Here is a 27,017-nt window from a genome sequence, read left to right as displayed (position 1 = left end):
AATACATCTGGATGGAGAGAACATTCCCCTGGATGTAAAGACTGACGACTGAGATAATCCGCTTCCCAATTGTCTACACCTGGAATATGTATCGCAGAAATTAGACAGGAGTTGGATTCCACCCAAGAAAGTATCCGGGATACTTCTTTCATCGCTAAAGGACTGTGAGTCCCCCCTTGATGATTGACATATGCCACAGTTGTGCTATTGTCTGTCTGAAAACGAATGAATAATTCTCTCTTTAATAGCGGCCAAGCCTGAAGAGCCCTGAAAATAGCATGTAGTTCTAAAATATTGATTGGTAACCTCGCATCTTGAGGATTCCAAATTCCTTGTGCTGTCAGACCCCCAGACAGCTCCCCAACCTGTGAGACTTGCATCTGTTGAATGCACAGTCCAGGCAGGACGAAAAAAAAGAGGCCCCTTGAATAATCCGATGATGGACTAACCACCAGGACAGAAATAGTTGAATGTTGGGATTTAAGTATATCAACTGTGATATCCGAGTATAATCCCTGCACCATTGATTCAGCATGCAAAGCTGCAGAGGTCTCATATGAAAATGAGCAAAGGGGATCACGTCCGATTCTGCAGTCATGAGACCTAAAACTTCCATGCACATAGCCACTGAAGGGAATGATCGAGACTGAAGGTTTCGACAGGTAGAAACCAATTTCATTCATCTCTTGTCTGTTAAAGACAAAGTCATGGACACTGAATCTATCTGGAAACCTAAAAAATGTGACCCTTGTCTGAGGAATCAAGGAACTCTTTGGTAAATTGATCCTCCAACCATGTCTTTGAAGAAACAACACAAGTTGATTTGTGTGAGATTCTGCTAAATGAAAAGATTGAGCCAGTACCAAAATATCGTCCAAATAAGGAAACACCACAATACCCTGCTCTCTAATTACAGATAGAAGGGCACCTAGAAGCTTCAAAAAGATTCTTGGAGCTGTTGCTATGCCAAACGGAAGAGCAACAAATTGGTAATGCTTGTCTAGAAAAGAGAATCTCAGAAACCGATAGTTGTCTGGATGAATCGGAATACGAAGATACACATACTGTAAGTCTATTGAGGACATGTAATGACCTTGCTGAACAAAAGGCAGAAAAGTTCTTATAGTCACCATCTTGAAAGTTGGGACTCTTACAAAATGATTCAACAACTTCAGATCCAGAACGGGTCTGAAAGAATTTTCCTTCTTTGAGACAATGAATAGATTTGAATAAAAACCTAGACCCTGTTCCAGAATTAGAACTGGTACAATTACTCCTGAAAGCTCTAGATCTGAAACACATGTTGTTAGAGTTCACAACCTTAGGATGAAATTTAAACAAAGTCTGCAAAACAGCCTTATCCTGATGGAAAATCAGAAAAGGACACTCACAAGAGAGAGCAGACAATTCAGAAACTCTTCTAGCTGAAGAGATAGCCAAAAGGAACAACACTTTCCAAGAAAGTAGTTTAATATCCAAAGAATGCATAGGCTCAAAAGGAGGAGCCTGCAAAGCATTCAAAACCAAATTATGACTCCAAGGAGGAGAAATTGATTTAACAACAGGCTTGATACGAACCAAAGCCTGAACAAAACAGTGAATATCAGAAAGTTTAGCAATCTTTCTATGAAATAAAACAGAAAGAGCAGAGATTTGTCCCTTCAAGGTACTTGCAGACAAACCTTTATCCAAACCATCCTGAAGAAACTGTAAAATTCTAGGAATCCTAAAAGAATGCCAAGAGAATTTATGAAAAACACACCATGAAATATAGGTTTTCCAAACCCGATAATAAATCTTCCTTGAAACAGACTTACGAGCCTGTAACATAGTATTAATCACTGAGTCAGAGAAACCTCTATGACTAAGTACTAAGCGTTCAATTTTCATATCTTCAAATTTAGCGATTTGAGATCCTGATGGAAAACTGCCCTTGAGACAGAAGGTCCGGCCTTAAAGGAAGTGACCAATGCTGGCAACTGGACATCCGGACAAGATCCGCATACCAAAACCTGTGAGGCCATGCCGGTGCTATCAGAAACACAAATGCGATTGTTCCAATATGATCTTGGAGATCACCCTTGGAAGAAGAGCTAGAGGCAGTAAAATGCAAGCAAGTTGGTAAAACCAAGCAACTGCTAACGCATCCACCATCTCCGCCTGAGGATCCCTGGACCTGGAAAGGTACCTTGGAAGCTTCTTGTTTAGATGGGAAGCCATCAGATCTGTACATCTGTACAATCTGACAAAATACATCTGGATGGAGAGAACACTCCCCTGGATGTAAAGACTGACGACTGAGATAATCCGCTTCCCAATTGTCTACACCTGGAATATGTATCGCAGAAATTAGACAGGAGTTGGATTCCACCCAAGAAAGTATCCAAGATACTTCTTTCATCACTAAAGGACTGTGAGTCCCCCCTTGATGATTGACATATGCCACAGTTGTGATATTGTCTGTCTGAAAACTAATAAATAATTCTCTCTTTAATAGCGGCCAAGCCTGAAGAGCCCTGAAAATAGCACGTAGTTCTAAAATATTGATTGGTAACCTCGCGTCTTGAGGATTCCAAACTCCTTGTGCTGTCAGACCCACAGACAGCTCCCCAACCTGTGAGACTTGCATCTGTTGAATTCACAGTCCAGGCAGGATGAAAAAAAGAGGCCCCTTGAATAATCCGATGATGGATTAACCACCAGGACAGAGAGAGTTGAATGTTGGGATTTAAGTATATCAACTGTGATATCCGAGTATAATCCCTGCACCATTGATTCAGCATGCAAAGCTGCAGAGGTCTCATATGAAAATGAGCAAAGTGGATCGCGTCCGATTCTGCAGTCATGAGACCTAAAACTTCCATGCACATAGCCACTGAAGGGAATGATCGAGACTGAAGGTTTCGACAGGCAGAAACCAATTTCATTCGTCTCTTGTCTGTTAAAGACAAAGTCATGGACACTGAATCTATCTGGAAACCTAAAAAATGTGACCCTTGTCTGAGGAATCAAGGAACTCTTTGGTAAATTGATCCTCTAACCATGTCTTTGAAGAAACAACACAAGTTGATTTGTGTGAGATTCTGCTAAATGAAAAGATTGAGCCAGTACCAAAATATCGTCCAAATAAGGAAACACCACAATACCCTGCTCTCTAATTACAGATAGAAGGGCACCTAGAACCTTCAAAAAGATTCTTGGAGCTGTTGCTAGGCCAAACGGAAGAGCAACAAATTGTTAATGCTTGTCTAGAAAAGAGACTCTCAGAAACCGATAGTGGTCTGGATGAATCGGAATATGAAGATACACATCCTGTAAGTCTATTGAGGACATGTAATGACCTTGCTGAACAAAAGGCAGAATAGTCCTTATAGTCACCATCTTGAAAGTTGGGACTCTTACAAAATGATTCAACAACTTCAGATCCAGAACGGATCTGAAAGAATTTTCCTTCTTTGAGACAATGAATAGATTTTAATAAAAACCCAGACCCTGTTCCAGAATTAGAACTGGTACAATTACTCCTGAAAGCTCTAGATCTGGAACACATTTCAAAAAGCCTGAGCTTTCACAGGATTTGTTGGAAAGTGAGAGAGAGAAAAACTTTTCACAAGAGGTCTTATTCTGAAACCTAGTTGATACCCCTGGGAGACAATATTCTGAATCCAATGACTCTGAATGGAATCTGCCTAAATGTCTTGAAATCATTTCAATCTGCCCCCCACCAGCAGAACTGGATCGAGGGCCGCACCTCCATGCAGTCTAGGGGGCTGGCTTTGGTTTCTTGTAAGGCATGGATTGATTCCAACTCGAGGATGGCTTCCAATTGGAGCCAGAGTCTTTAGGGAAAGGAGTGGTTTTCTGTTCTCTATTCTGACAATAGGAACGAAACCAATTATAAGCTTTAGATTTGCCTATAGACATTTTATATTGAGGTAAAAAAACTCCCTTACCCCCAGTAATAGTGGAAATAATTGAATCCAACTGGGAATCAAACAAATTATTACCCTGGAATGAAAGAGATAGTAACCTATATTTAGACACCATGTCAGCATTCCATGATTTGAGCCATAAAGCTCTTCTAGCTAAAATAGCCAAAGACATAGATTTAACATTAATCTTGATGATATCAAAAATAGCATCACAGATAAAATGATTAGCATGTTGAAGCAAATGAACAATGCTATGCAAATCAGAGTCTTTTTCCCGTTGTGCTAAGCTATACAACCAAAAAGTTGATGCAGCCGCAATATCAGCCATAGAAATGGCAGGTCTGAGCATATAGCCAGAATGCAAGTAAGCTTTCCTTAGATAAGATTCAATCTTCCTATCTAAAGGATCCTTAAAAGAGTTACTATCTTCCATAGGAATAGTAGTACGTTTAGCAAGAGTAGAAATAGCCCCATCAAACTTAGAGACTTTTTCCCAAAACTCTAATTTAGCCACTGGCAAAGGATACAACTTTTTAAACCTTGAAGAAGGAACAAAAGAAGTACCAGGCTTAGACCATTCCATAGCAATCACATCAGAAATTGCATCAGGAAAAACCTCAGGAGTAGTCACAGGAGGTTTATAAACAGAATTTAAACGTTTACTGGATTTATTATCAAGAGGACCAGACTCCTCAATAGCCAAAGTTATTAACACTTCTTTTAACAAAGAACAAATATACTCAATCTTAAAAAGATAAGATGATTTATCAGTGTCAATGTCTGAAGTAGGATCTTCTCCGTCAGAGAGATCCTCATCAGAAGAGGATATATCAGTATGTTGCCGGTCATTAAAAATTTCATTAGTATTAAGAGAAGTTTTAAAAGACCTTTTACGTTTATTTGAAGGCGGTATAGCAGCCATAGCCTTCTGTATTGCATCAGCAATATAATTTTTCATATCAACCAGGATATCATGTACTTTAGATGTTGAAGGAACAACAGATACTGTACTAGCACTAATAGAAACTTTTTCTGCATTCAAAAGCTTATCATGACAACTGTTACATACTACAGCTGGATATATGATCTCCACTAGCTTACAACAGTTACACTTAGCTTTGGTAGAACTGTGTTCAGGCAGCATGGTTCCTACAGCAGCTTCTGAGACAGGATCAGATTGAGACATCTTGTAAAATGTAAAAAAAGAAAAATAACATTAAACAGAAATATCTTATTTCCACATATAGCAGTTTCAGGAATGGGAAAAAATGCAAATGCTAAAATTGGCAAAAAAAAGCAAATAGCATAGCCCTCTGAGTATAAAGAAGGCAAGGAGCATATAGGAAGTGAAGTAAAATAAAACTAAATTTTTTGGCGCCAAGTATGACGCACAACGCAAAAGGAAGTTGAGAAATGTTTTGGCACCAACAAACATCCGCAAATGACACAACTCGCATCATAACAAACACAATTTCGCGGCAAATAACCTAGCGTCAACTAAGACGCAGGAAATGACGAACTTGCGTCATGACAAAAAAATTCCTTGCGCCAAGAATGACGCAATAAATAACAGCATTTTGCGCCCTTGCAACCCTAATTTGCCAGCAAGTTTTCCAAGAAAAAAACAAGTAAATTTTTTAAAAAAAAGACTATACCCCAGGTAAGACAAGCTTCTTAAACATGATTCCCATAACGAAAACTGCTGGACTATACAAATAGACCTGACTCATGGCAAATATAAGTAAAATGCATATATTTAAAACTTTATATTAATACATAAAGCACCAAACCATAGCTGAGAGTGTCTTAAAATAATGATACATACTTACCGAGACACCCATCCACATATAGCAGATAGCCAAACCAGTACTGAAAACCATCAGCAGAGGTAATGGTATATAAGAGTATATATCATCAATATTAAAAGGGAGGTAGGAGATTAATCCCTACGACTGATAACAGAGAACCCTTGAAAAGATTTCCCGCGAGGAGAACCATAAAATCAAACAGGCGATTCTCTCTTCACATCCCTCTGACAAACACTGTACTCTGAGAGGAATTGGGCTTCAGAATGCTTAGAAGCGCTAATCACAGAAGAAAACATAAAAATCAAGCACAAACTTAATTCACCACCTCCATAGGAGGCAAAGTTTGTAAAACTGAATCGTGGGTGTGGTGAGGGATGTATTTATAGGCATTTTGATGTTTGGGAAACTTTGCCCCTCCTGGTAGGATTGTATATCCCATACATCACTAGCTCATGGACTCTTGCCAATTACATGAAAGAAATGTATTTGAAAACCTAAACTAATAATTGAGTATTAAATATTTAAACACTCTTTAATTTCTAAAGTTTTTTTTAAGAATACACACTGATTTACAAATAAAATATATTTAATCCTGAACGTATATTTTTGCCCATACAAAACATTTAAATCTTTTTTGTTAAATTATCATTAAAATGTCATAATGTTAATTAGAATTGTAAAACAAAAGTGTCTAATGTTAATAGTTGCCCTTACCTTTGGACCTAAGAGTCCTTCTCCTGGAGGTCCCCGAGGTCCTGGTCCTCCTTGAATTCCTTGTTCTCCCTAAAGATTTTAAATTGTAAGTTTATGTTAGTATAAAAATAAATACGGTCACATATAGATTCCAACAATCTGACATTGATCCATTTAACTTTTTTCTACTATTTTTATATATGCCGTTATTAAAACGCAGTACATCGTGATATATTATATAGCAACACAATCATCTTATAAATTGACATGGTAGGACCTTAAAGGAATAGTCTAGTCAAAATAAAACTTTCATGATTCAGATAGAGCAGCAATTTTGAAGAACTTTCTAATTTACTCCTATTATCAATTTTTCTTCATTCTCTTGGTATCTTTATTTGAATATAAGTTTAGGAGCCGGACCATTTTTGGTTCAGCACCTGGGTAGTGCTTGCTGATTGGTGGCTTCATTTAGACACCAATCAGAAAGTGCTACCCAGGTGCTGAATCATAAATGGACCAGCTTCTAAACATACATTCAAATAAAGATACCAAGAGAACAAAGAAAAATTGATAATAGAAGTAAATAAGAAAGTTGCTTAAAATTGCCTGCTCTATCTGAATCATGAAAGTTTAATTTTGACTAGACTATTCCTTTAATTTTTATTTGAAATAGTAGGCAGCTGCCTAATGCAACAAAATTTTAATTTCAAACAGTAGGTAGCTGTCTAGTAGAACTTTCATTCTTATAGACATCTTGCGGACTTGACCATTTTTCATTAAAAAAGGGAGAGTCTAGAGTCAAAATTAAACTTTCATGATTCAGATAGGGCATGCAATTTTAAACAACTTCCCAATTTACTTTTATTATCAAATTTGCTTTGTTCACTTGGTGGTATTTTTGAAAAGCTAAACCTAGGTAGGCTCAAACTGATTTCTAAACCGTTGAAAACCGCCTCTTAGCTCAGAGCATTTTGAAAGTTTTTCACAGTTAGACAGTACTAGTTCATGTGTGTCATATAGATAACATTTTGCTCCCTCCCGTGGAATTATTTAGGAGTCTTCACTGACTGGCTACACTGCATGTCTGTCAAAAGCACTTAGATAAGGGGCAGTCTGCAGAGGCTTAGATACAAGGTAATCACAGAGGTAAAAAGTATATTAATATAACTGTGTTGGTTATGCAAAACCGGAGAATGGGTAATAAAGGGACTATCTATCTTTTAAAATAATAAAAATTCTGGTGTAGACTGTCCCTTTAAACAGAGGCTAGAGTTTGGAGTTCTCAGCCTCTCTTCACCAAAGTGGGACTTTCACTCGCTGGGCGTCTGGTTGGCAAATACTCCAGAATCTGGAGTTTATAGCCTCTCTCAACCACAGAGGGACAATCTTTCTTGGGGATGTCTGGATCACAAATCTATTTTTTATTACACAGAAGCTGGAGCTTAGAGTCCATCTTTGCCATAGATATCTTTGGAGATATTAAATTTTTTAGATTAAAATATAACATTGTTTAAATGTGTGTTCCTGTACTGAATAAGTCAAAGGCCTCTAGTTATCAAGCCGTCAACCTCAAATACGCTGGAATTCTGCAGCGTATTTGTGGCGAGGCTGATTCGCCTAAGTTATCAAGCCCTACACACCGGCAAAAGTAGAATTTAGTGATGTAAGCTTCGATCCGCCGAACTCAGTCCGACACAGATCGATTCTTACGTCACTCCAGATGTTCCGCACACAAGTTCGGCACAATCTGACTACTTTTGCTAGTTATCAAAAAACTAGCAGGTACGCTCGGAACTTTTCCGGCCCAGCGTACCTGGTTTTCAATCCGCCGCCCTGGAGGCGGCGGATCCCATAGGAATCAATGGGAGTCTGACCATAGCGAAAGTTCATGTTCGCTGCTGCCAGATATCCCATTGATTCCTATGGGAGATGTCTACACCTAACATGTACCCCGAGTCTAAACACCCCTAATCTGTCCCCCCCTACACCGCCGCAAATAAATAAATGTATTACCCCCTAAACCGCCGCTCCCGGAGCCCACCGCCACTCTAATAAACTGATTAACCCCTAAACCGCCGCTCCCGGAGCCCACCACCACTCTAGTAAACTGATTAACCCCTAAACCGCCGATCCCGGACCCCGCCGCCACCAATATTAAACGTATTAACCCCTAATCTGCCCCCCTACACCGTCGCCACCTATAATAAATGTATTAACCCCTATCCTGCCCCCCTACACTGCCGCAACTATAATAAAATTATTAACCCCTAAACCTAAGTCTAACCCTAATACCCCCCTAACTTAAATATTAATTAAATACATCTAAATATTATAACTCTTATTAACTAAATTAATCCTATTTAAAACTAAATACTTACCTTTAAAATAAACCCTAATATAGCTACAATATAAATAATTATTATATTGTAGCTATTTTAGGATTTATTTTTATTGTACAGGCAAATTTCAATTTATTTTAAATAGGTACAATAGCTATTAAATAGTTATTAACTATTTAATAGCTACCTAGTTAAAATAAAGACAAATTTACCTGTAAAATAAAAACTAACCTAAGTTACAATTACACCTAACACTACACTATCATTGAATAAATTATTCCTATTTAAAACTAAATACTTACCTGTAAAATAAACCCTAAGATAGCTACAATGTAATTAATAATTACATTGTAGCTATCTTAGGATTTATATTTATTTTACATGTAACTTTGTATTTATTTTAGCTAGTTAGAATAGTTATTAAATAGTTATTAACTATTTAATAACTACCTAGCTAAAATAAATACAAATTTACCTGTAAAATAAATCCTAAGCTAAGTTACAATTAAACCTAACGCTACACTATCATTAAATTAATAAAATAAATTACCTACAAATAACTACAATTAAATACAATTAAATAAACTAACTAAAGTACAAAAAATATAAAAAACTAAGTTACAAAAAATAAAAAAAATAAGTTACAAACATTTAAAAAATATTACAACAATTTTAAGCTACTTACACCTAATCTAAGCCCCCTAATAAAATAACAAAGCCCCCCAAAATAAAAAAATGCCCTACCCTATTCTACATTAAAAAGTTAACAGCTCTATTATCTTACCAGCCCTTAAAAGGGCCTTTTGCGATGGCATTCCGCAAAGAATTCAGCTCTTTTGCCTGTAAAAAAAAAATACAACCCCCCCAACATTAAAACCCACCACCCACATACCCCTAATCTAACCCAAACCCCCCTTAAATAAACCTAACACTATCCCCCTGAAGATCATCCTACCTTTAGCCGTCTTCAGCCAGCCGACCACCGATGGAACAGAAGAGGAGATCCGCAGCGGCCGAAGTCTTCATCCAAGGGGCGCTGAAGAAGTCGTCTTCCATCCGACTGAAGTCATCATCCAAGGGGCGCTGAAGAAGTCTTCCATCCGATTGAAGTCATCATCCAGGCGGCGTCTTCAATCTTCATCCATCCAGAGCGGAGCGGAGCCATCTTCAGATGAGCCGACGCGGAGCCATCTTCTTCCACCGACGACTGAACGACGAATGACGGTTCCTTTAAGTGACGTCATCCAAGATGGCGTCCCTCGAATTCCGATTGGCTGATAGGATTCTATTAGCCAATCGGAACTAACATAGGAAAAATCTGATTGGCTGATGGAATCAGCCAATCAGATTGAAGTACAATCGGATTGGCTGATCCAATCAGCCAATTAGATTGAGCTCGCATTCTATTGGCTGATCGGAACAGCCAATAGAATGCGAGCTCAATCTGATTGGCTGATTGGATCAGCCAATCCGATTGAACTTCAATCTGATTGGCTGATTTAATCAGTCAATCAGATTTTTCCTACCTTAATTCCGATTGGCTGATAGAATCCTATCAGCCAATCGGAATTCGAGGGACGCTATCTTGGATGACGTCACTTAAAGGAACCGTCATCCGTCGTTCAGTCGTCGGTGGAAGAAGATGGCTCTGCGTCGGCTCGTCTGAAGATGGCTCTGCTCTGCTCCGGATGGATGAAGATTGAAGATGCCGCTTGGATGATGACTTCAATCGGATGGAAGACTTCTTCAGCGCCCCTTGGATGATGACTTCAGTCGGATGGAAGACTTCTTCAGCGCCCCTTAGATGAAGACTTTGGCCGCTGCGGATCTCCTCTTCTATTCCATCGGTGGTCGGCTGGCTGAAGACGGCTAAAGGTAGGATGATCTTCAGGGGGGTAGTGTTAGGTTTATTTAAGGGGGTTTGGGTTAGATTAGTGGTATGTGGGTGGTGGGTTTTAATGTTGGGGGGGTTGTATTTTTTTTTTTACAGGCAAAACAGCTGAATTCTTTGGGGCATGCCCCGCAAAAGGCCCTTTTAAGGGCTGGTAAGGTAATAGAGCTGTTAACTTTTTAATGTTTTTATTTTGGGGGCTTTGTTATTTTATTAGGGGGCTTAGATTAGGTGTAAGTAGCTTAAAATTGTTGTAATATTTTTTAAATGTTTGTAACTTATTTTTTTTATTTTTTGTAACTTATTTATTTTTATTTTTTTGTACTTTAGTTAGTTTATTTAATTGTATTTAATTGTAGTTATTTGTAGGTAATTTATTTTATTAATTTAATGATAGTGTAGTGTTAGGTTTAATTGTAACTTAGCTTAGGATTTATTTTACAGGTAAATTTGTATTTCTTTTAGCTAGATAGTTATTAAATAGTTAATAACTATTTAATAATTATTCTAACTAGCTAAAATAAATACAAAGTTACCTGTAAAATAAGTTACATTGTAGCTATCTTAGGGTTTATTTTACAGGTAGGTATTTAGTTTTAAATAGGAATAATTTATTTAACCCCTTAATGACCACAGCACTTTTCCATTTTCTGTCCGTTTGGGACCAAGGCTATTTTTACATTTTTGAGGTGTTTGTGTTTAGCTGTAATTTTCCTCTTACTCATTTACTGTACCCACACATATTATATACCGTTTTTCTCGCCATTAAATGGTCTTTCTAAAGATACCATTATTTTCATCATATCTTATAATTTACTATAAAGAAAATTATAAAATATGAGGAAAAAATGGAAAAAAAAAACACTTTTTCTAACTTTGACCCCCAAAATCTGTTACACATCTACAACCACCAAAAAACACCCATGCTAAATAGTTTCTAAATTTTGTCCTGATTTTAGAAATACCCAATGTTTACATGTTCTTTGCTTTTTTTGTAAACTATAGGGCCATAAATACAAGTAGAACTTTGCTATTTCCAAACCATTTCTTTTCAAAATTAGCGACAGTTACATTAGAACACTGATATCTTTCAGGAATCTCTGAATAGCCATTGACATGTATATATATATATTTTTTTAGTAGATAACCCAAAGTATTGATCTAGGCCCATTTTGGTATATTTCATGCCACCATTTCACCGCCAAATGCAATCAAATACAAAAAATCGTTCACTTTTCACAAATTTTTTCACAAACTTTTGGTTTCTAACTTAAATTATTTACAAACAGCTTGTGCAATTATGGCATAAATGGTTGTAAATTCTTCTCTGGGATCCCCTTTGTTCAGAAATAGCAGACATATATGACTTTGGCGTTGCATTTTGGTAATTAGAAGGCCACTAAATGCCACTGCGCACCACACGTGTATTATGCCCAGCAGTGAAGGGGTTAATTAGGGAGCATGTAGGGAGCTTTTTGGGGTAGTTTTAGCTTTAGTGTAGTGTAGTAGACAACCCCAAGTATTGATCTAGGCCAATTTTGGTATATATATATATATCATGCCACCATTTCACCGCCAAATGTGATCAAATTAAAAAAAACGTTATTTTTTTTCTCAATTTTAGGTTTCTCACTGAAATTATTTACAAACAGCTTGTGCAATTATGGCACAAATGGTTGTAAATGCTTCTCTGGGATCCCCTTTGTTCAGAAATAGCAGACATATAGGGCTTTGGCATTGCTTTTTGGTAATTAGAAGGCCTCTAAATGCCGCTGCGCATCACACGTGTATTATGGCTAGCAGTGAAGGGGTTAATTATGTAGCTTGTAGGGAGCTTGCAGGGTTAATTTTAGCTTTAGTGTAGAGCTCAGCCTCCCACCTGAAACATCAGACCCCCTGATCCCTCCCAAACAGCTCTCTTCCCTCCCCCACCCCACAATTGTCCCCGCCATCTTAAGTACTGGCAGTACCCAGTTTTGTAAAAAATGTGCCTTTTGTTTTAAAAAATGCCCTTTTCTGTAGTGTAGCTTTCCCCCCCCCACCAAGACCAACCCCCAACCCCTTCCAGGTCCCTTAGATTACATTTTTAATATTTAGATTTATTATTTTTTTTTAGCTTTTAACTTTTTTTTTTCTGTAGTGTAGCGGTTCCCACCCGCTCCCACCCCGTGCACGCGCCCGCCCGCAACCCCCCGTGCACGCGCGCTTCCGTGCGCGCCCCCGTAGATCCCGCCCCGATCCCGCCCCCCTCCACTTCACACAGAGCACCGATGGCCGCCCACCCGCCTCCCACGTAAGCTCCCACCCACTAACGATACCGGCCATCGATGTCCGGTGCAGAGAGGGCCACAGAGTGGCTCTCTCTGCATCGGATGGCCAAGGAGGGTTATTGCAGGATGCCTCCATATCGAGGCATCACTGCAATAACCGGAAAGCAGCTGGAAGCGAGCAGGATTGCTTCCAGCTGCTTTCCAGACCAAGGACGTACGCCACACGTCCTCGGTCATTAACTGTATTTTTTTTGAGGACGTGTGGCGTACGTCCTTGGTCGTTAAGGGGTTAATGATAGTGTAGTGATAGGTGTAATTGTAACTTAGGTTAGTTTTTATTTTACAGGTAAATTTGTCTTTATTTTAACTAGGTAGCTATTAAATAGTTAATAACTATTTAATAGCTATTGAACCTATTTAAAATAAATTGAAATTTGCCTGTAAAATAAAAATAAATCCTAAGATAGCTACAATATAATTATTATTTATATTGTAGCTATATTAGGGTTTATTTTAAAGGTAAGTATTTAGTTTTAAATAGGATTAATTTAGTTAATAAGATTTATAATATTTAGATGTATTTAATTAATATTTAAGTAAGGGGGGTGTTAGGGTTAGACTTAGGTTTAGGGGTTAATAATTTTATTATAGTTGCGGCGGTGTAGGGGGGGCAGGATAGGGGTTAATACATTTATTATAGGTGGCGGCGGTATAGGGGGGCAGGATAGGGGTTAATAGGTATTATGTAGGTGGCGGCGGGGTCCGGGAGCGTCGGTTTAGGGGTTAATCAGTTTATTAGAGTAGCGGTGGGCTCCGGGAGCGGTGGTTTAGGAGTTAATACATTTATAAGAGTTGCGGCGGGGTCTAGGAGCGGCGGTTTAGGGGTTAATAACTTTATTTAGTTGCGGGGGGCTCCAGGGGTGCCGGTATAGGGGGTAGAACAGTGTAGTTTAGTGTGGGTGCTTAGTGACAGCTTGTCAATAAAGCTGTCAAAAAGCCGAAGAGCAGCGAGATCGGATGAGTGCTAACTATCACAGTCCGCTGCTCATCGCCCCGTACTTGGTGCGTGGCTTTTTGACAGCTTTTTTGATAACTTTGGCGAGATTTTAAAAAATAAAGTACATTTAGCACAGGTAAATGTACCATTTTATGTAAACTAGGGTTGCACCGATACCATTTTTTAAAGACCGAGTACAAGTACCGATACTTGTTTTCAAATACTCGCCGATACCAATTACAGATACTTTTTTATTAATATCATGTGACAGTTAACCAAGCACAATACAGACTAATTATTTAAGATTCCTTCTTTATAATTATGAAGGACTGTAACTTAAAATAAATAATAAAACAGTTTTATTTGTCATAAAGTTCACAGAACAAGTTTATAAATAAAAATATTACAATAAAATATATTAATAATAACAACAAATAACAAATATAAAATCACAACCAACCAAAAGTGCAATACAGTAAAAAATAGAAAAATAGAACAGTGCACTGTTTAATCATGGGGAACAACACTATTGGCTAAATTACACTTCACTGGTACGTTTTACCAATGCTATGCTAAAGTCTATGGAGTTGGAAATGTGAACAAAGCATTGATAAAGCTTACCAATCAAATGTAATCTAAATCTAGTCCTATAATTGCAGGATGTGTGTTCATTGGAATTAACTTAATTTTTGCCATGAGTACTCTTCCTGCAATTATATAAGCTAACTTATGGATGTTCCTCAGAGTACAGTATGTTTTGAACATCATTGTGCAAGATGACAACTAGCAGTAAAAAAGGCAATTTAGCAATTAGAATTATTTTTCAAAAGTTAGTGGCAAGTTCTTTTTAAGGAACAGAACAGAAGCCTCTCTGCATGTTCAGCTATAAGTCTGTTTCTGCTATCAGTAAGGAGGTTTGACTCTAAGTTGAACAGTCTTTCACTTTCCACACTACTGCATGGGGCAGAAAGATATTTTTGGACCATTTTAGCCAGAGCTGGAAATCTCAGTTTATTAACTGACCACTACTAACTGACCAGAGGTTTGTCTGAACGAGGTACAGTGATCTCTCCTACAATAATACAAATAACAGCAATTTGTATTGGGAGAACAGTAGTAATCAATTTTTAGTTTAGTCTCCACTTCAACTTAAAATGAAATGGGAACATGCAGTTTGAAAAAACGCCACAAGATAGCATATGGGTAGGAAGTGGAGGTTTCTGTTTAAGTATCGGTGCATTTGCACGAGTACAAGTACTCATGCAAATACTTGGTATCGGCACCGATACCAATACTAGTATCGGTATCGGTGCAACCCTAATGTAAACCAGTTGTTTAGTTATGTCTGGTGTTGTACATTTCTAACATTTAACAATGGGAAATTAATGTTATGGTACAATTTGCTCAGTAAAGATTATTTTTCTCACCTTTGGTCCCTGAATGCCTTCACCTGGGGGTCCTTGAAGTCCTGTCAATCCTTGCTTTCCTATGTTTCCCTTAGGAAATACAGTACATAATTAACATACTATTCTTTAAGAATACCTAAGTTAATCAAGGAATATTTAACTTGTATGAAAAATTTAACTTCATACTGTGTTACTATTTTAGTAAAAATGAGGCAAATATCAATACCTGGTCTATATGAAACATTTAAAGAGACATTCAAGTCAAAATAAAACTTTCATGATACAGATAGTGGATGCAATTTTGAATAACTTTCTCATTCACTTGTATTATAAATTTTGCTTTGTTTTCTTGGTTGTTGAAAGCTAAAAGAGGTAGGCTCATATGCTAATGTATAAGGCCTTGAAGGCTGCCTCTTATCTGCATTTTGACAGTTTTTCACAGCTGGACAGCGCTAGTTCATGTGTGATATATATATATATAACATTGTGCTCACTCCCGTGGAGTTATTTATGAGTAAACACTATTTGGCTAAAATGCAAGTCTGTCAAAATAACTGAGATAAGGGGTCAGTCTGCAGAGGTTTAGATACAAGGTAACCATAGAGGTGAAAAGGGTATTAAAATAAGTATTGGTTATGCAAAAACAGGTGAATGGGTAATAAAGAGTTTATCTCTCTAACAATTACAAATTCTGGAGAAGACTGTTCTTTTAAGTTTGTTGATGACTAATATGTTTAAATTATATTATGTATTTGTGCTTTACAGCCAATACAATGAATTTCCTATTCTACAAAATACCTTTCAGAAAATACAAAGGCTCAAAATAATGAAGGCTATTACTTACTTTTGGTCCTTGTAAGCCTTCACCTGGGGGTCCAGTGGGGCCGATGGGTCCCCTTACACCTTGATCACCCTAGAAACAATGCAAACTTAATTTATAAAAGGGTCTTACTGGAATATCCTCAAGTTCAAAGGTGAGTAAGCATATTCATTTCACAGCATGAGCATCCTTTGGATCTATTATTTCCCAGACCTCCTCCTTTTTTACTATCTCTTTATGACTCCAATTTTCCACTTCTCACAATTGTTTTTTTTCATACCTGCTACAGTGAATTGATTGTTATGCCTTGAATAATTATAAATAGAAATCCTACCTTTGGTCCAGGCAATCCAAAGCCTTCTGGTCCAGGCTCACCTTGAAGTCCAGGAAGTCCAGGCATTCCCTTATTTTAAGTAAAAATAACGTTTTAATATAATGAAACTATAAAGAGCAACATTCTAATAATGCCCTGTGTAATTTTCAACATTAAAAATAAGCCTTACATATTATTTAATTATTAATTTAATTCTCTGAAATCTGAGAATTAAACCCCTTTCTCTTGTTAACATGCAACGGTACAGTTTCACAACAGAAATACATATTCACCAAAACGTGTGGTGGGTTGGTGGGAGTCGGGTGTTAGAAGAAAAAAAAAAAACGGCACTGAAAAGTGCCTTTACATTGCGTTCTATGGGAACTGTGCGTTCCCATAGACCACAATGTAAATATATAAGTTTAAAATATATAATCTGATTTAAAGGGACATTAAACCCAAAAAATGTCTTTCATAATTCAGACAGATAATACAATTTTAAACAGCATTCCAATTTACTTCTATTATCTAATTTGCTTCATTCTTTAGATATAATTTGTTAAAGTAATGCACACAGGCAAGCCAATCACAGGAGGCATCTATGTGCAGCCACCAATCAGAAGCTACTGAGTCTATCTAGATATGCTTTTCAGGAAAGAATATCAAGAGAATGAAGCAAATTAGATAATAGAAAGTTGTTTAAAATGGTATTCTCTATCTGAATCATTAAATAAAAAATGTGGGTTTAATGTCCCTTTAAATGGACATGTTAGCGAAATAATAAAATGTGCTAATTTGGTAGAGTGTTACATGAATATCCTTTTGTAAATACATTTTTTATCACCTGCTAAGTCAATCTGAGATAGCGTACACACATCAAAGCCTATCACTGGCTGGTTAGGTCTGGCTCAGATGCTCTCATTCTGAGGGAGTGTAACCAGGGCTGGATTGGGACCAAAAATAGGCCCAGGCATTCAAAGGCAGAGCAGCCCACATCAGTTAGACCTGTGTCAGCTTGGTAGCCATACTACACCAGATCTCTCGTCCTGCAGCACCTCTGTTTAACAGCCAGAAAGAAAACATACTTTCTGCTTTACAAAATAGGCAGACTGTAATATGTTTTCCATTGTTACCCTTATTAAGAGGGTGGTATATAGCCTGGCCAACCGGGCATTTGCCCTGTATGCCCTATGGACAGTCCGGGCCTAAGTGTAACTATTTGTTTAAAGGGACATGAAACCCAAAACTTGTCTTTTATGATTCAGATAGAGCATACAATTTTTTTGTTTTTTTTGTTTTCAAAAGAGCTTTATTCAAGTATAATAAACATACAAAATAAAAAGCGATCTTACAACAAAAGGATTGTAAATGTACAAAACAAAACAACCTGAACAGCTTGTCGCAGTCAATTAAATTACAACTTGAATCAGTGCGTTAAAGGTAAGTTTACCTATATCCAATGATGTCTCACTGGATCCCTAATTGTGATAGCCAGTCTACTACCATAATTTTATTTTCGTTTTTCATTGTATACCCCATCGGGTTGCACATAATATCACTCCTAAGAATGGTGTAAGGTATGAGTCCATGAGATTTTTATCCAGTCCAGGTTCAGTGAACTTAAGTTTCTATTACATTATACCTTAAAAAATCTATAAGAACTGCGTGAATGCTAAAGAATTTACAAATCCTAACAAGTTTTCCACCGTGAGAGCCACTATGCATTACTGTCCTGGGTACTATCGACACATCTTCTAATACATATATATTACATATTATGCACTATCTTACATACTTTCAATAAGGATCAATTGCCTACCACCTCTAAACCATACATATACTGCTCCCATAAAAATAACATATCATGGTACAAAGTTAAATTTCCTATTTTAAGATAATGTAACCTTTCTAATATCAAGGTGTGCTTCACCAAGTCACGCCAATCGCTAAGTGTAGGTGCGTGTGTTTTCTTCCAGGTTCTGGCTATGAGCCTTTTTGCTGCATTTATTTGTATTTGATAAAGGTTTCTCCTAATCTTACATGAGATCTCTATACTAGCATTAAACAAGACACCTTCTGGTGACAATGTCCGATCAATACCAATCGTTTTACAGATCTGATTATTTATTTGTATCCAAAATGTGTGTATTGTTCTGCATTCCCACCATATGTGATACATAGTACCTTCCTGCCCGCAACCTCTCCAACATTTGCCACTAGCATTTTTAAACATGTGTTTTAACTTGCCTGGTGTTAAGTACCACCTAGTGAGGATTTTGATATTGGTTTCAAGTGCTGATGATGAATGTGCTGATTTGGCTGTTGCCTGAAACCATGTATCCCACTGTTTACAAGAAAAACTTCTGCCCATCTCAGCCTCCCATTTAGATATGTAATTCGTTTTGGCCGGAAGGCTTGACCTAAGGACCATTCTATACATTGTGGAGATCACCCCCTTAGGGCGATGTTGTGAGATGCAAAGATTTTCAAATACCGTGAGCGGCCTGATCAAATCTTGCTTGCTTTTGTGCATAGCTAGGTAATGGCGTATCTGATGGTATCTCAACCAGGATTGGAAAAAAGTGTAGCCTTGTGTTAGTAGGGCTCCTCTCTGTGCTAACCTTCCTTTTTCTAATAACAGATATATAGGGATATGATCCTGTAGTTTAAATGCTTGATCTACCTTTAATTTCACTCCTGACCAACCATGTAGGAATTCCTCATTTGGGTCAAGTATTGTTAGAGGGGAGTAGGTGGTTGTAATGTGTTTATGTTTGTTACGTAATTTTAACCAATCAGACCAGGTTTCCTTGATAATTGGGTAAGCTTCCATTTTTTCTATAGGTAGTTTTTGAGGGGCCCAGCACGTCCCACCTATGTGTGGGACTCCTAACAGTTGGGATTCTAGATGGACATTTCTCTTATAAGAGTTATCCCCCTGTCTGCACCATTCTACTACTTTATTTGCGGCAATTGCCAATTTATAAAAGTGTAAATTGGGAACCCCCAATCCCCCCTCTTCCCTGTGTCTATAAAGCGTAGTCTTAGCTAGACGTGGGGGCTTCTTATTCCAAATATAAGTGTCTATAATCACTTGTAGCTTGTTGATGTCTGCTGACACTCCAGATATGGGTAGTGCTTGCATGACATATAGTGCTTTTGGTAATAATGTCATTTTGGCAGCGGCAGTTCTGCCCAGCCAAGAAATGTGTTTTTTCGGTAACCAAGAAGATACCAAATGTTCGAATTCCCCCAACAATCGGCCATAATTTAGTTTCCGTAGGGAGATAGGATCTTGTGTCAAGAATATCCCCAGATATTTTAATGCTTGACTCTGAATTTTATAGGGGAACATATGTTTAATTTCTAATATTTCTGATTCTGCGAGATTTATCGGATATAATTCCGATTTGTTAATATTTATCAAGAAATTTGATACTGCCCCAAATGTCTCCAGTTCACTTTGGATGTGCGGGAGAGAGAGTAGTGGTTCAGCTATTGTCAGGAGAATATCATCAGCGAACATTGCTAATTTATAAGATTGGTCATGTATGGTAATACCTTTTATTCCCGAATGTTCACGTAGTTTTGTGGCCAGTGGTTCTAATGATAATATAAAGAGGATGGGGGAGAGCGGGCAGCCCTGCCTCGTCCCATTCCTGATTTCGAGGTATTCAGACAGAGTCCCATTAACTCGTATCTGGGCCGATGGGGTAGAATATAGGGCGAAAATTTTTGAAATAATTGTTTTGGGGAAGCCGAATCTTTGAAGGGTTGTTAATAAAAAGGTCCAATCTAATCTATCAAATGCTTTTTCAGCATCAGTTGATAGATAAATTGCAGGAATTTTGAATTTTTTAATGTAGTCCAATAGGTTTAATACTTTCCCGATATTATCTTTAGCCTCCCTCTCTGGAACAAAGCCAACCTGATCGTGGTGTATTAGATTTGGAAGCACTTTATTTATCCTATTTGCTATTATTTTGGAGTATAATTTGATATCTACATTTAACAAGGAGATTGGCCTGAAATTAGCTGGGGTCTCTGGTTTTTTGCCGGGTTTAGGGAGTACTGAAATATGGGCCTGCAGCATTGTGTCAGGGAAAACTACAGTGTCAGATATTTGATTGAAAAGGGTAAGTAAGTGTGGGATGAGTTGGGTCCTGAAAACCTTATAATACCTATTACTGAGACCATCTGGTCCTGGGGCTTTATCCGGTTTTAATTCTTTAATAGCTTCTATTATCTCCTTGCTGGAAATCTGTGCTTCCATTATCTTACATTCATCTTCTGTGAGTTTAGGGAGATTTATACCGTCTAAGTATTTTTCACACTTTGACTGGTGGTTATTTGGAGATCTATTGGGGAACAAATTATAAAGTCTGTGGTAAAACTTCCTGAAGGAGTCCCCAATGGATTTTGTGTCCTCAATATCAGTATTATGAGGTGATTTGAGCGAGTGAATGTAGGAGTTTGTGCGTTGCTGCTTTAGTGTTCTAGCTAATAGCTTCCCCGATCTATTTCCCTCACCATAGTATTTTTGTTGTATGTGCAATTGACTTCTCTGTGTTTCAAGTTGCAGGTGTTTATTTAGGTTTTCCCTTTTATGGTGTAGAATCTTAGCTAGTTCCTGATCCCTAGGGTGTAATTTCAATGACATATCAGCCTCAGATACTTCTTGTGCCAATTTAACATATTCTGCAAGAGTTTGTTTGCGTTTATATGCTTGTAATTTGATAAATTCGCCTCTGATATAAGCTTTATGAGCTTCCCATACTGTCGCGGGGCTGACATCTGGTGTGTTATTAATAAGAAAATAGCTATCTAGAAACTCCGCGAATGATTCTATCACTTTTGAGTCAGCCAGCAGCACATTGTCGAGACGCCATGCAAAGGGTTTGATGGGGGCAGAAGGCCATGCCATCACACATTCCACTAATGAGTGGTCTGACCATGTTGTATGTTTGATATTTACATGTTTAACTAATGAGAGTGCGAGATGGTCTACTAGAATGTAGTCCAATCTTGAGTAACTTTTTTGTGGGTTTGAAAAAAAGGTGTAGTCTCTAGTTTGCGGGTGAGTGTAACGCCATGTGTCATGTAGTGTCAAGGCTCTAATGTCTTTCCAAATAGAATGAAGCATTTTTTGGTTCTGCCGAACATGGGGGTTAGAGCTGTCTAGGTCAGGGTCGAGAGGAGTATTAAGATCTCCAGCTGCTATTAGGGGGCCTTTGGCAAGAACTGTAATCCTATCTGAGATTTGTGAAACAAAAGGGTCCTGTCTCACATTGGGAGCATATAAATTGACAATAGTCACAGGTCTACCAAACATCAGACCCATAATTCCCAAGAATCTCCCTTCCTTATCCTTATCTATTTTTTGGGGTTTAAATGGGATTGATTTGTGTACCAAAATGCTGACCCCATTAGTTTTTTTATTGGAGTTTGTGCTGTGAAAATGTTGCGGATATTGAGTTGAAAAAAAACCTGGGTATCTTACTCGTCTTAAAATGTGTTTCCTGCAGTAGGAGGATTTTCCCTCCTCTCCTATACAAGTCTCTGATAGCCATATTCCGCTTTCTAGGGCAATTGAAACCTTTTACGTTTTGAGTAATTATATGTATATTGGGTGTATTAGTTTCTGTCATCTAGAGAGTTGAAGCTATTTGTTGATAGTCCTAGGTTATGTGGCAGTATTGTAAATAATTCACAGTGATATTTAACCCAGAGTACATATCTAAAAATAAGGTGGCCCTCACGGCAGCAACTAAAAAAATAATAAGCAAAACAAAATTCAAGCAATATAAGTATTGCACAACTGGTGCGAATGAAAAAACCTATAACTAGCATTCTTTTGTGGGGAGAATACAAAACCCCTATTTGGGCATGAGATAGATATTACCTCAGGCTTGCACCGTGGTGCACCTTGGGTATTGCTTAGTGAGTGCGCCTATAAACATTTGGACATAAGATATGCTACATCTCGCTTTGCAAGTTAAACAATGTTGGCCTCCAGACATTACATTCAAATAAACACGTGGTTCCTACCATTACAGCATTCAAACATTTACTTTACGATGTGATTTCTATTTAGGTCAAAGGCAATAATCATATCTTATTTACACGGCATGTCTCACCTCTCTTCATCCTCAAGAGCTCTCATCTGTCATTCAGTATGACCATACCCCAACAGAGTGCCATCCGTGAGGTCATCCCACCCCGGCCCACTCCACTTTTAAATCACAGAGCGGGCCAGTGCAGGCCACCCCCAGGTAACAAATACTGCTGTATCTACTGCAGTCCTTACCCCCTAGATTCAATTAAATACAGACCCGCAACAGAGGTAAAGAAAGAAAAGTTCACTTTTCTGAAGTTGTTGCCGAGTCCACTTTTTGAATGTCTTTATTGACCAATTTTCCTGGGATTCTCTTCCATTCTGATCTCTGTGGTAGAGGTGGGGCAATATGGGGTCTCTCCCCTCTTCTTTCACTGAGTTCATCCTGCTGAGGCATATTGGTGATTTCCAGGTCCTTACAGACCTTCTGTATATCCTCTGTTGTATTGCAGATTAATCTTCTTCCTTTCCATGGGATTTGCAGATTGAAAGGGTGGCCCCATCTGTATGGGATATTACGCTGTCTCAGTGTGGTGGTAAAGAATCTAAATTCACGTCTCTTCTGTAATGTTCTTGGAGTCAAATCTTCAAATAACTGAATGGGGTCAGCCCTGAACTTAAGAGGGTATTTCTGTTGTGCTTTTTTCATTATCTCCTCTTTGATTTGATAACTAGTAATCTTGACAATTACATCTCTTGGGGGCTGGTCGCCCAGAGGTTTTGCTCGTAAAGCCCTGTGAAACCTATCCAGTGCTATCGTGGCTTCTGAGTCCACTCCCAAGACAAGAGTAAACACTCCTTGTAGGTAGTCTTCCAGATCTGCTGGTAGGATGGTCTCTGGGATTCCTCTAATTCGAATGTTGCTACGACGACTACGGTTTTCCAAGTCGTCTAGCTTGTTCTCCATATGTAAAAGTTGCTCATCTTGAAAGGCCACCTTAGACCTGAGAAAGAGTATGTTGGAATCAGTGAGGGCAGTAGTATCTTCTAATTTTTCTACTCTCTGGCCCATATCTGAAATTTCCTTTTTAATCTCGGAGATTTCCTCCCTTATGCGTTGTTTAACTTGGCCAATTAGATTAGAAAAGTCCTTTTTTGAGGGCAAAGAGTTCAGCAGGGCTCTAGGAACTGAGATAGCATGTTCTGAACTCTCTCCCTCCGATTCAGATGAGGCCGATGAAGCATCTCCTCTGGCCTCACTTGTAGCTGTTAGCACTTTCCCAGGTGTGTCTATGTGCTTGAAAAAAATGATTTACAGAAGGATTTGTTGCTGTCCGTTTTTTAGCGCCCTTGTCTGGCTTATTTCCCTTTTTGGGAGACATTTTGACTCCTGTGAGAAAGAGATCGGTACTTGATGCAAGGTGCAGTATCAATCAACTGTAGGTGTATTGAGTAAATTAGTTTCAGTAACACAACAGCACATGTATTTATTATCAGCTATAAATCTGCGTCCGAGGCGTATTGTTTACTACCTTTTCTACCCTCCTAGGCTGGTCGTACATGTCCAGGAGTGCGCAGCATGCGTCAGTGGGGTGTATTTTTATTTACATGATAGGCACAGTTCACACTGATCAATATCAAACACATCTCTTGCTTCGTTATTATGTTTTATTGCTGCCCCCTTATAGCAGGTTTACCGGTTGTCACTGTAAAAGGCCATTTGTTCCGGTTCATTATGGTCAGTTGCGGCCTACCACTAAATTTGGCGCTTCCCTTCCCGGGGCCTCACATAAGCACAGTAAGTCCACAAAAAGACACCCACTTCAGGCAACACATATCCGCTTACCACTGCGGTCACTCTTCCCCCCACGGGCTGTGTAGCAGCTTTCACTTCTGACCGCGATCAGTGACATGCAGCGTCTCCTTCATATGACGCTTGGGTGTAATGTAGGCCGCAAGCCGCGGTGTCATGAAATGCCGTCTTCTTACTGTTACACTGTAAATCCGGTCAGATGTCAATCCGGGTTGATAAGTGGGACTTGTCGAGACTTCTTAGCAGATCAATTGAGCTAGGTACACTCACATTTAAGTTGATTTAGCCCTTAAGGGAGACTAGAGCTCACAAACGTGCAGCCATCTCCTGTGAGCGCTGGCTCCGCCCCCCAGAGCATACAATTTTTAACAACTTTCCAATTCAATTATTTTTTGTCTAATTTGCTTCATTCTTTTGATAGCCTTTGTCAAAAAGCATATCTAGGTTGGCTCAGGAGCTGGGAGCTAGCAACCATACTAACTTGCGTTCCTATTACAACTTGAAAGTAAACGTGTTTGCTCCAGCACAAACTAAATTTGTGCTCCTCGGGTTAGAATGACTGCAGACCTCACATAAAGGCTAAGGGGCCAATTTATTAAGGGCCGAATGGCCCTGAATACAGCTGTTTCCGCATGAGCCTTCAGGCTCACCGGAAACAGGAGTTAAGAAGCAGTGGTCTCTGAGGCGGCAGACAGAAATCCCCCCGATCGTATACGATCGCGTTGATTGACACCCTCTGCTAGCGGCCGATTGGCTGCGAACCTGCAGGGGGCAGCATTGTACAAGCAGTTCGCCAGAACTGCTTGTGCAATGTTAAATGCAGACAGGGTATGCTGTCGGCACTTAGTGATGCAGGGCGGACATGATTCACTATAGCATATCCTGTCCGCCCGGGGTATGATAAATCTACCCTTAAGCCTTATAAAAAATTAAGTGCACCAAATACAACATAAATACATTAAAATAAACTGTTAAACTCATATATACACTATCTGATAAAAAGTATGTATATAAATATTAATAGAAACATGTATATAACGGTTAAAAGGTATATAGTATATGACAAGGAATTTGAATGGAATGGGCTATAATGTATACTGTATATATATATATATATATATATATATATATATATATATATATATATATATATATCTATAAAAAAGAATAAATATATATGTATAAATATGCGTATGTGTGTTTATATATATATATATATATATATATATATATATGCATATACATGTATATACATATGTAGTTATGTATTTATATATATATATATGTATATACAGTACATACATATATTCACATATAAACACATAAACATGTATATACATATATACACATATATGTACACTTTGGAGCCCTGTATATATCTATACCTGCATATATTCATATAGCTATATAGGTACAGTATAGATATATATATTTTAAAATTAATCTGATATATATAGAAATATATATTTATATAATTTCAGGGAAATTAAATTGTATTCAGGAGTGTGCTCCTCTTACAGTCTGTGGGGTGGGAGTGTGCCATCTGTGCTGTAACACTCTCCTGTCTTTGCAAGAGGAAAATAGGGTCTGGTGACGCCATTTTAAAGCAAGGAAGTGAGGTGGTGTTAAAACACCCTTTAGAAAATGCTTCATACAGTAAGAGGTGGACATTAGGAAATGGAATCCTGCATTGCTATTAAAGCATTAAGACAACAACAATAATATTTACTGACCCTTTACATTATTTTAAGAAAGTTTTAATCTACATCTTTAAGGGATCCCTTTATTGTGTTTATGTAATGAAATAAATAAAAAGGGTAGAATAAGATTATTTGCATATGTGTCTACAGGTATGTCCTCTATTGTATCTTTTTTTTTCAAACTCTATTACTATGAATCTTTGATCATAAATTCTGAACAAGTGATAAGGAATGTGGGGTAAAAACGGAACTAGCAGAGCCAAGCATACAAAAAAATGTAACCAGGTAAATGGCTTATTATATGCATAATACATTAAATGCTTTTTAGATGAGACTTTAAACATGAAAATGGTGAACAAAATGTGTTTATGGGCACATACACAAGCACCTTCTCAAACTAAAGTCCTGCATCAGTTTTTTTTAGACAAAAGAATGTACTTTGAATGTATATGGCTATTTAAATTACAGAAATTCATATGCTAAAACAAACATATTAAATTTGTAATCACCTAATCCACAGAGGAGCAGAACAAATTGACACTCACCGGTTGGCCTGGATATCCATCTCCCTTTGGTCCAAATGGTCCTGGTGGGCCGGGATTTCCTCTATCACCCTAAATACAATAATAAATAATTACATTAACTATTATTTTATCTACATTTTAAGTTTCCAATCCAAATCCCAATTTCTATTTAAAATATGAATTAAGTTAAGTTACCTTTGGGCCAGCAATGCCAATTCCTGTCTCTCCTATTGGGCCCTGAGGACCAGGAAAGCCCATGTCACCCTTGGAAAAAATAAAATAAATATTATTTAGACTATAGTTTAGAATAAAATGATGTTACAGTAGCCACATTTAGTTACAATTACACAATTCAGGCCTAGATTATGAGTGGCTCGCTATTTAGCGCATTAACTTCACTAAAATGGAGGCTTTTTGTGTGCATCGGGTCGCACTCGTATTATGAGTTGAAAGCAA

General features: G+C 38.0%; 1 protein-coding gene across 1 annotated transcript in view; it reads right to left on the bottom strand.

Annotated features, from left to right (window-relative positions):
* The window catches only part of COL28A1 (collagen type XXVIII alpha 1 chain), a 124,490-nt gene that overhangs the window by 24,554 nt on the left and 72,919 nt on the right, over positions 1-27,017 (bottom strand). Inside the window, exons 23-28 of the mRNA XM_053698402.1 lie at positions 26,757-26,825; positions 26,583-26,651; positions 16,491-16,559; positions 16,181-16,249; positions 15,358-15,426; positions 6,455-6,523 (exon numbers count right to left, since the gene is read on the bottom strand). Of these exons, the coding sequence (XP_053554377.1) occupies positions 6,455-6,523; positions 15,358-15,426; positions 16,181-16,249; positions 16,491-16,559; positions 26,583-26,651; positions 26,757-26,825 (414 nt within the window). The remainder of the gene's footprint in view (positions 1-6,454; positions 6,524-15,357; positions 15,427-16,180; positions 16,250-16,490; positions 16,560-26,582; positions 26,652-26,756; positions 26,826-27,017) is intronic.

The sequence above is a fragment of the Bombina bombina genome, chromosome 1, assembly GCF_027579735.1.
Source record: "Bombina bombina isolate aBomBom1 chromosome 1, aBomBom1.pri, whole genome shotgun sequence".
In the NCBI taxonomy this organism is placed as follows: Eukaryota; Metazoa; Chordata; class Amphibia; order Anura; family Bombinatoridae; genus Bombina; species Bombina bombina.
This window is presented reverse-complemented; position numbering and strand designations above follow the sequence as displayed.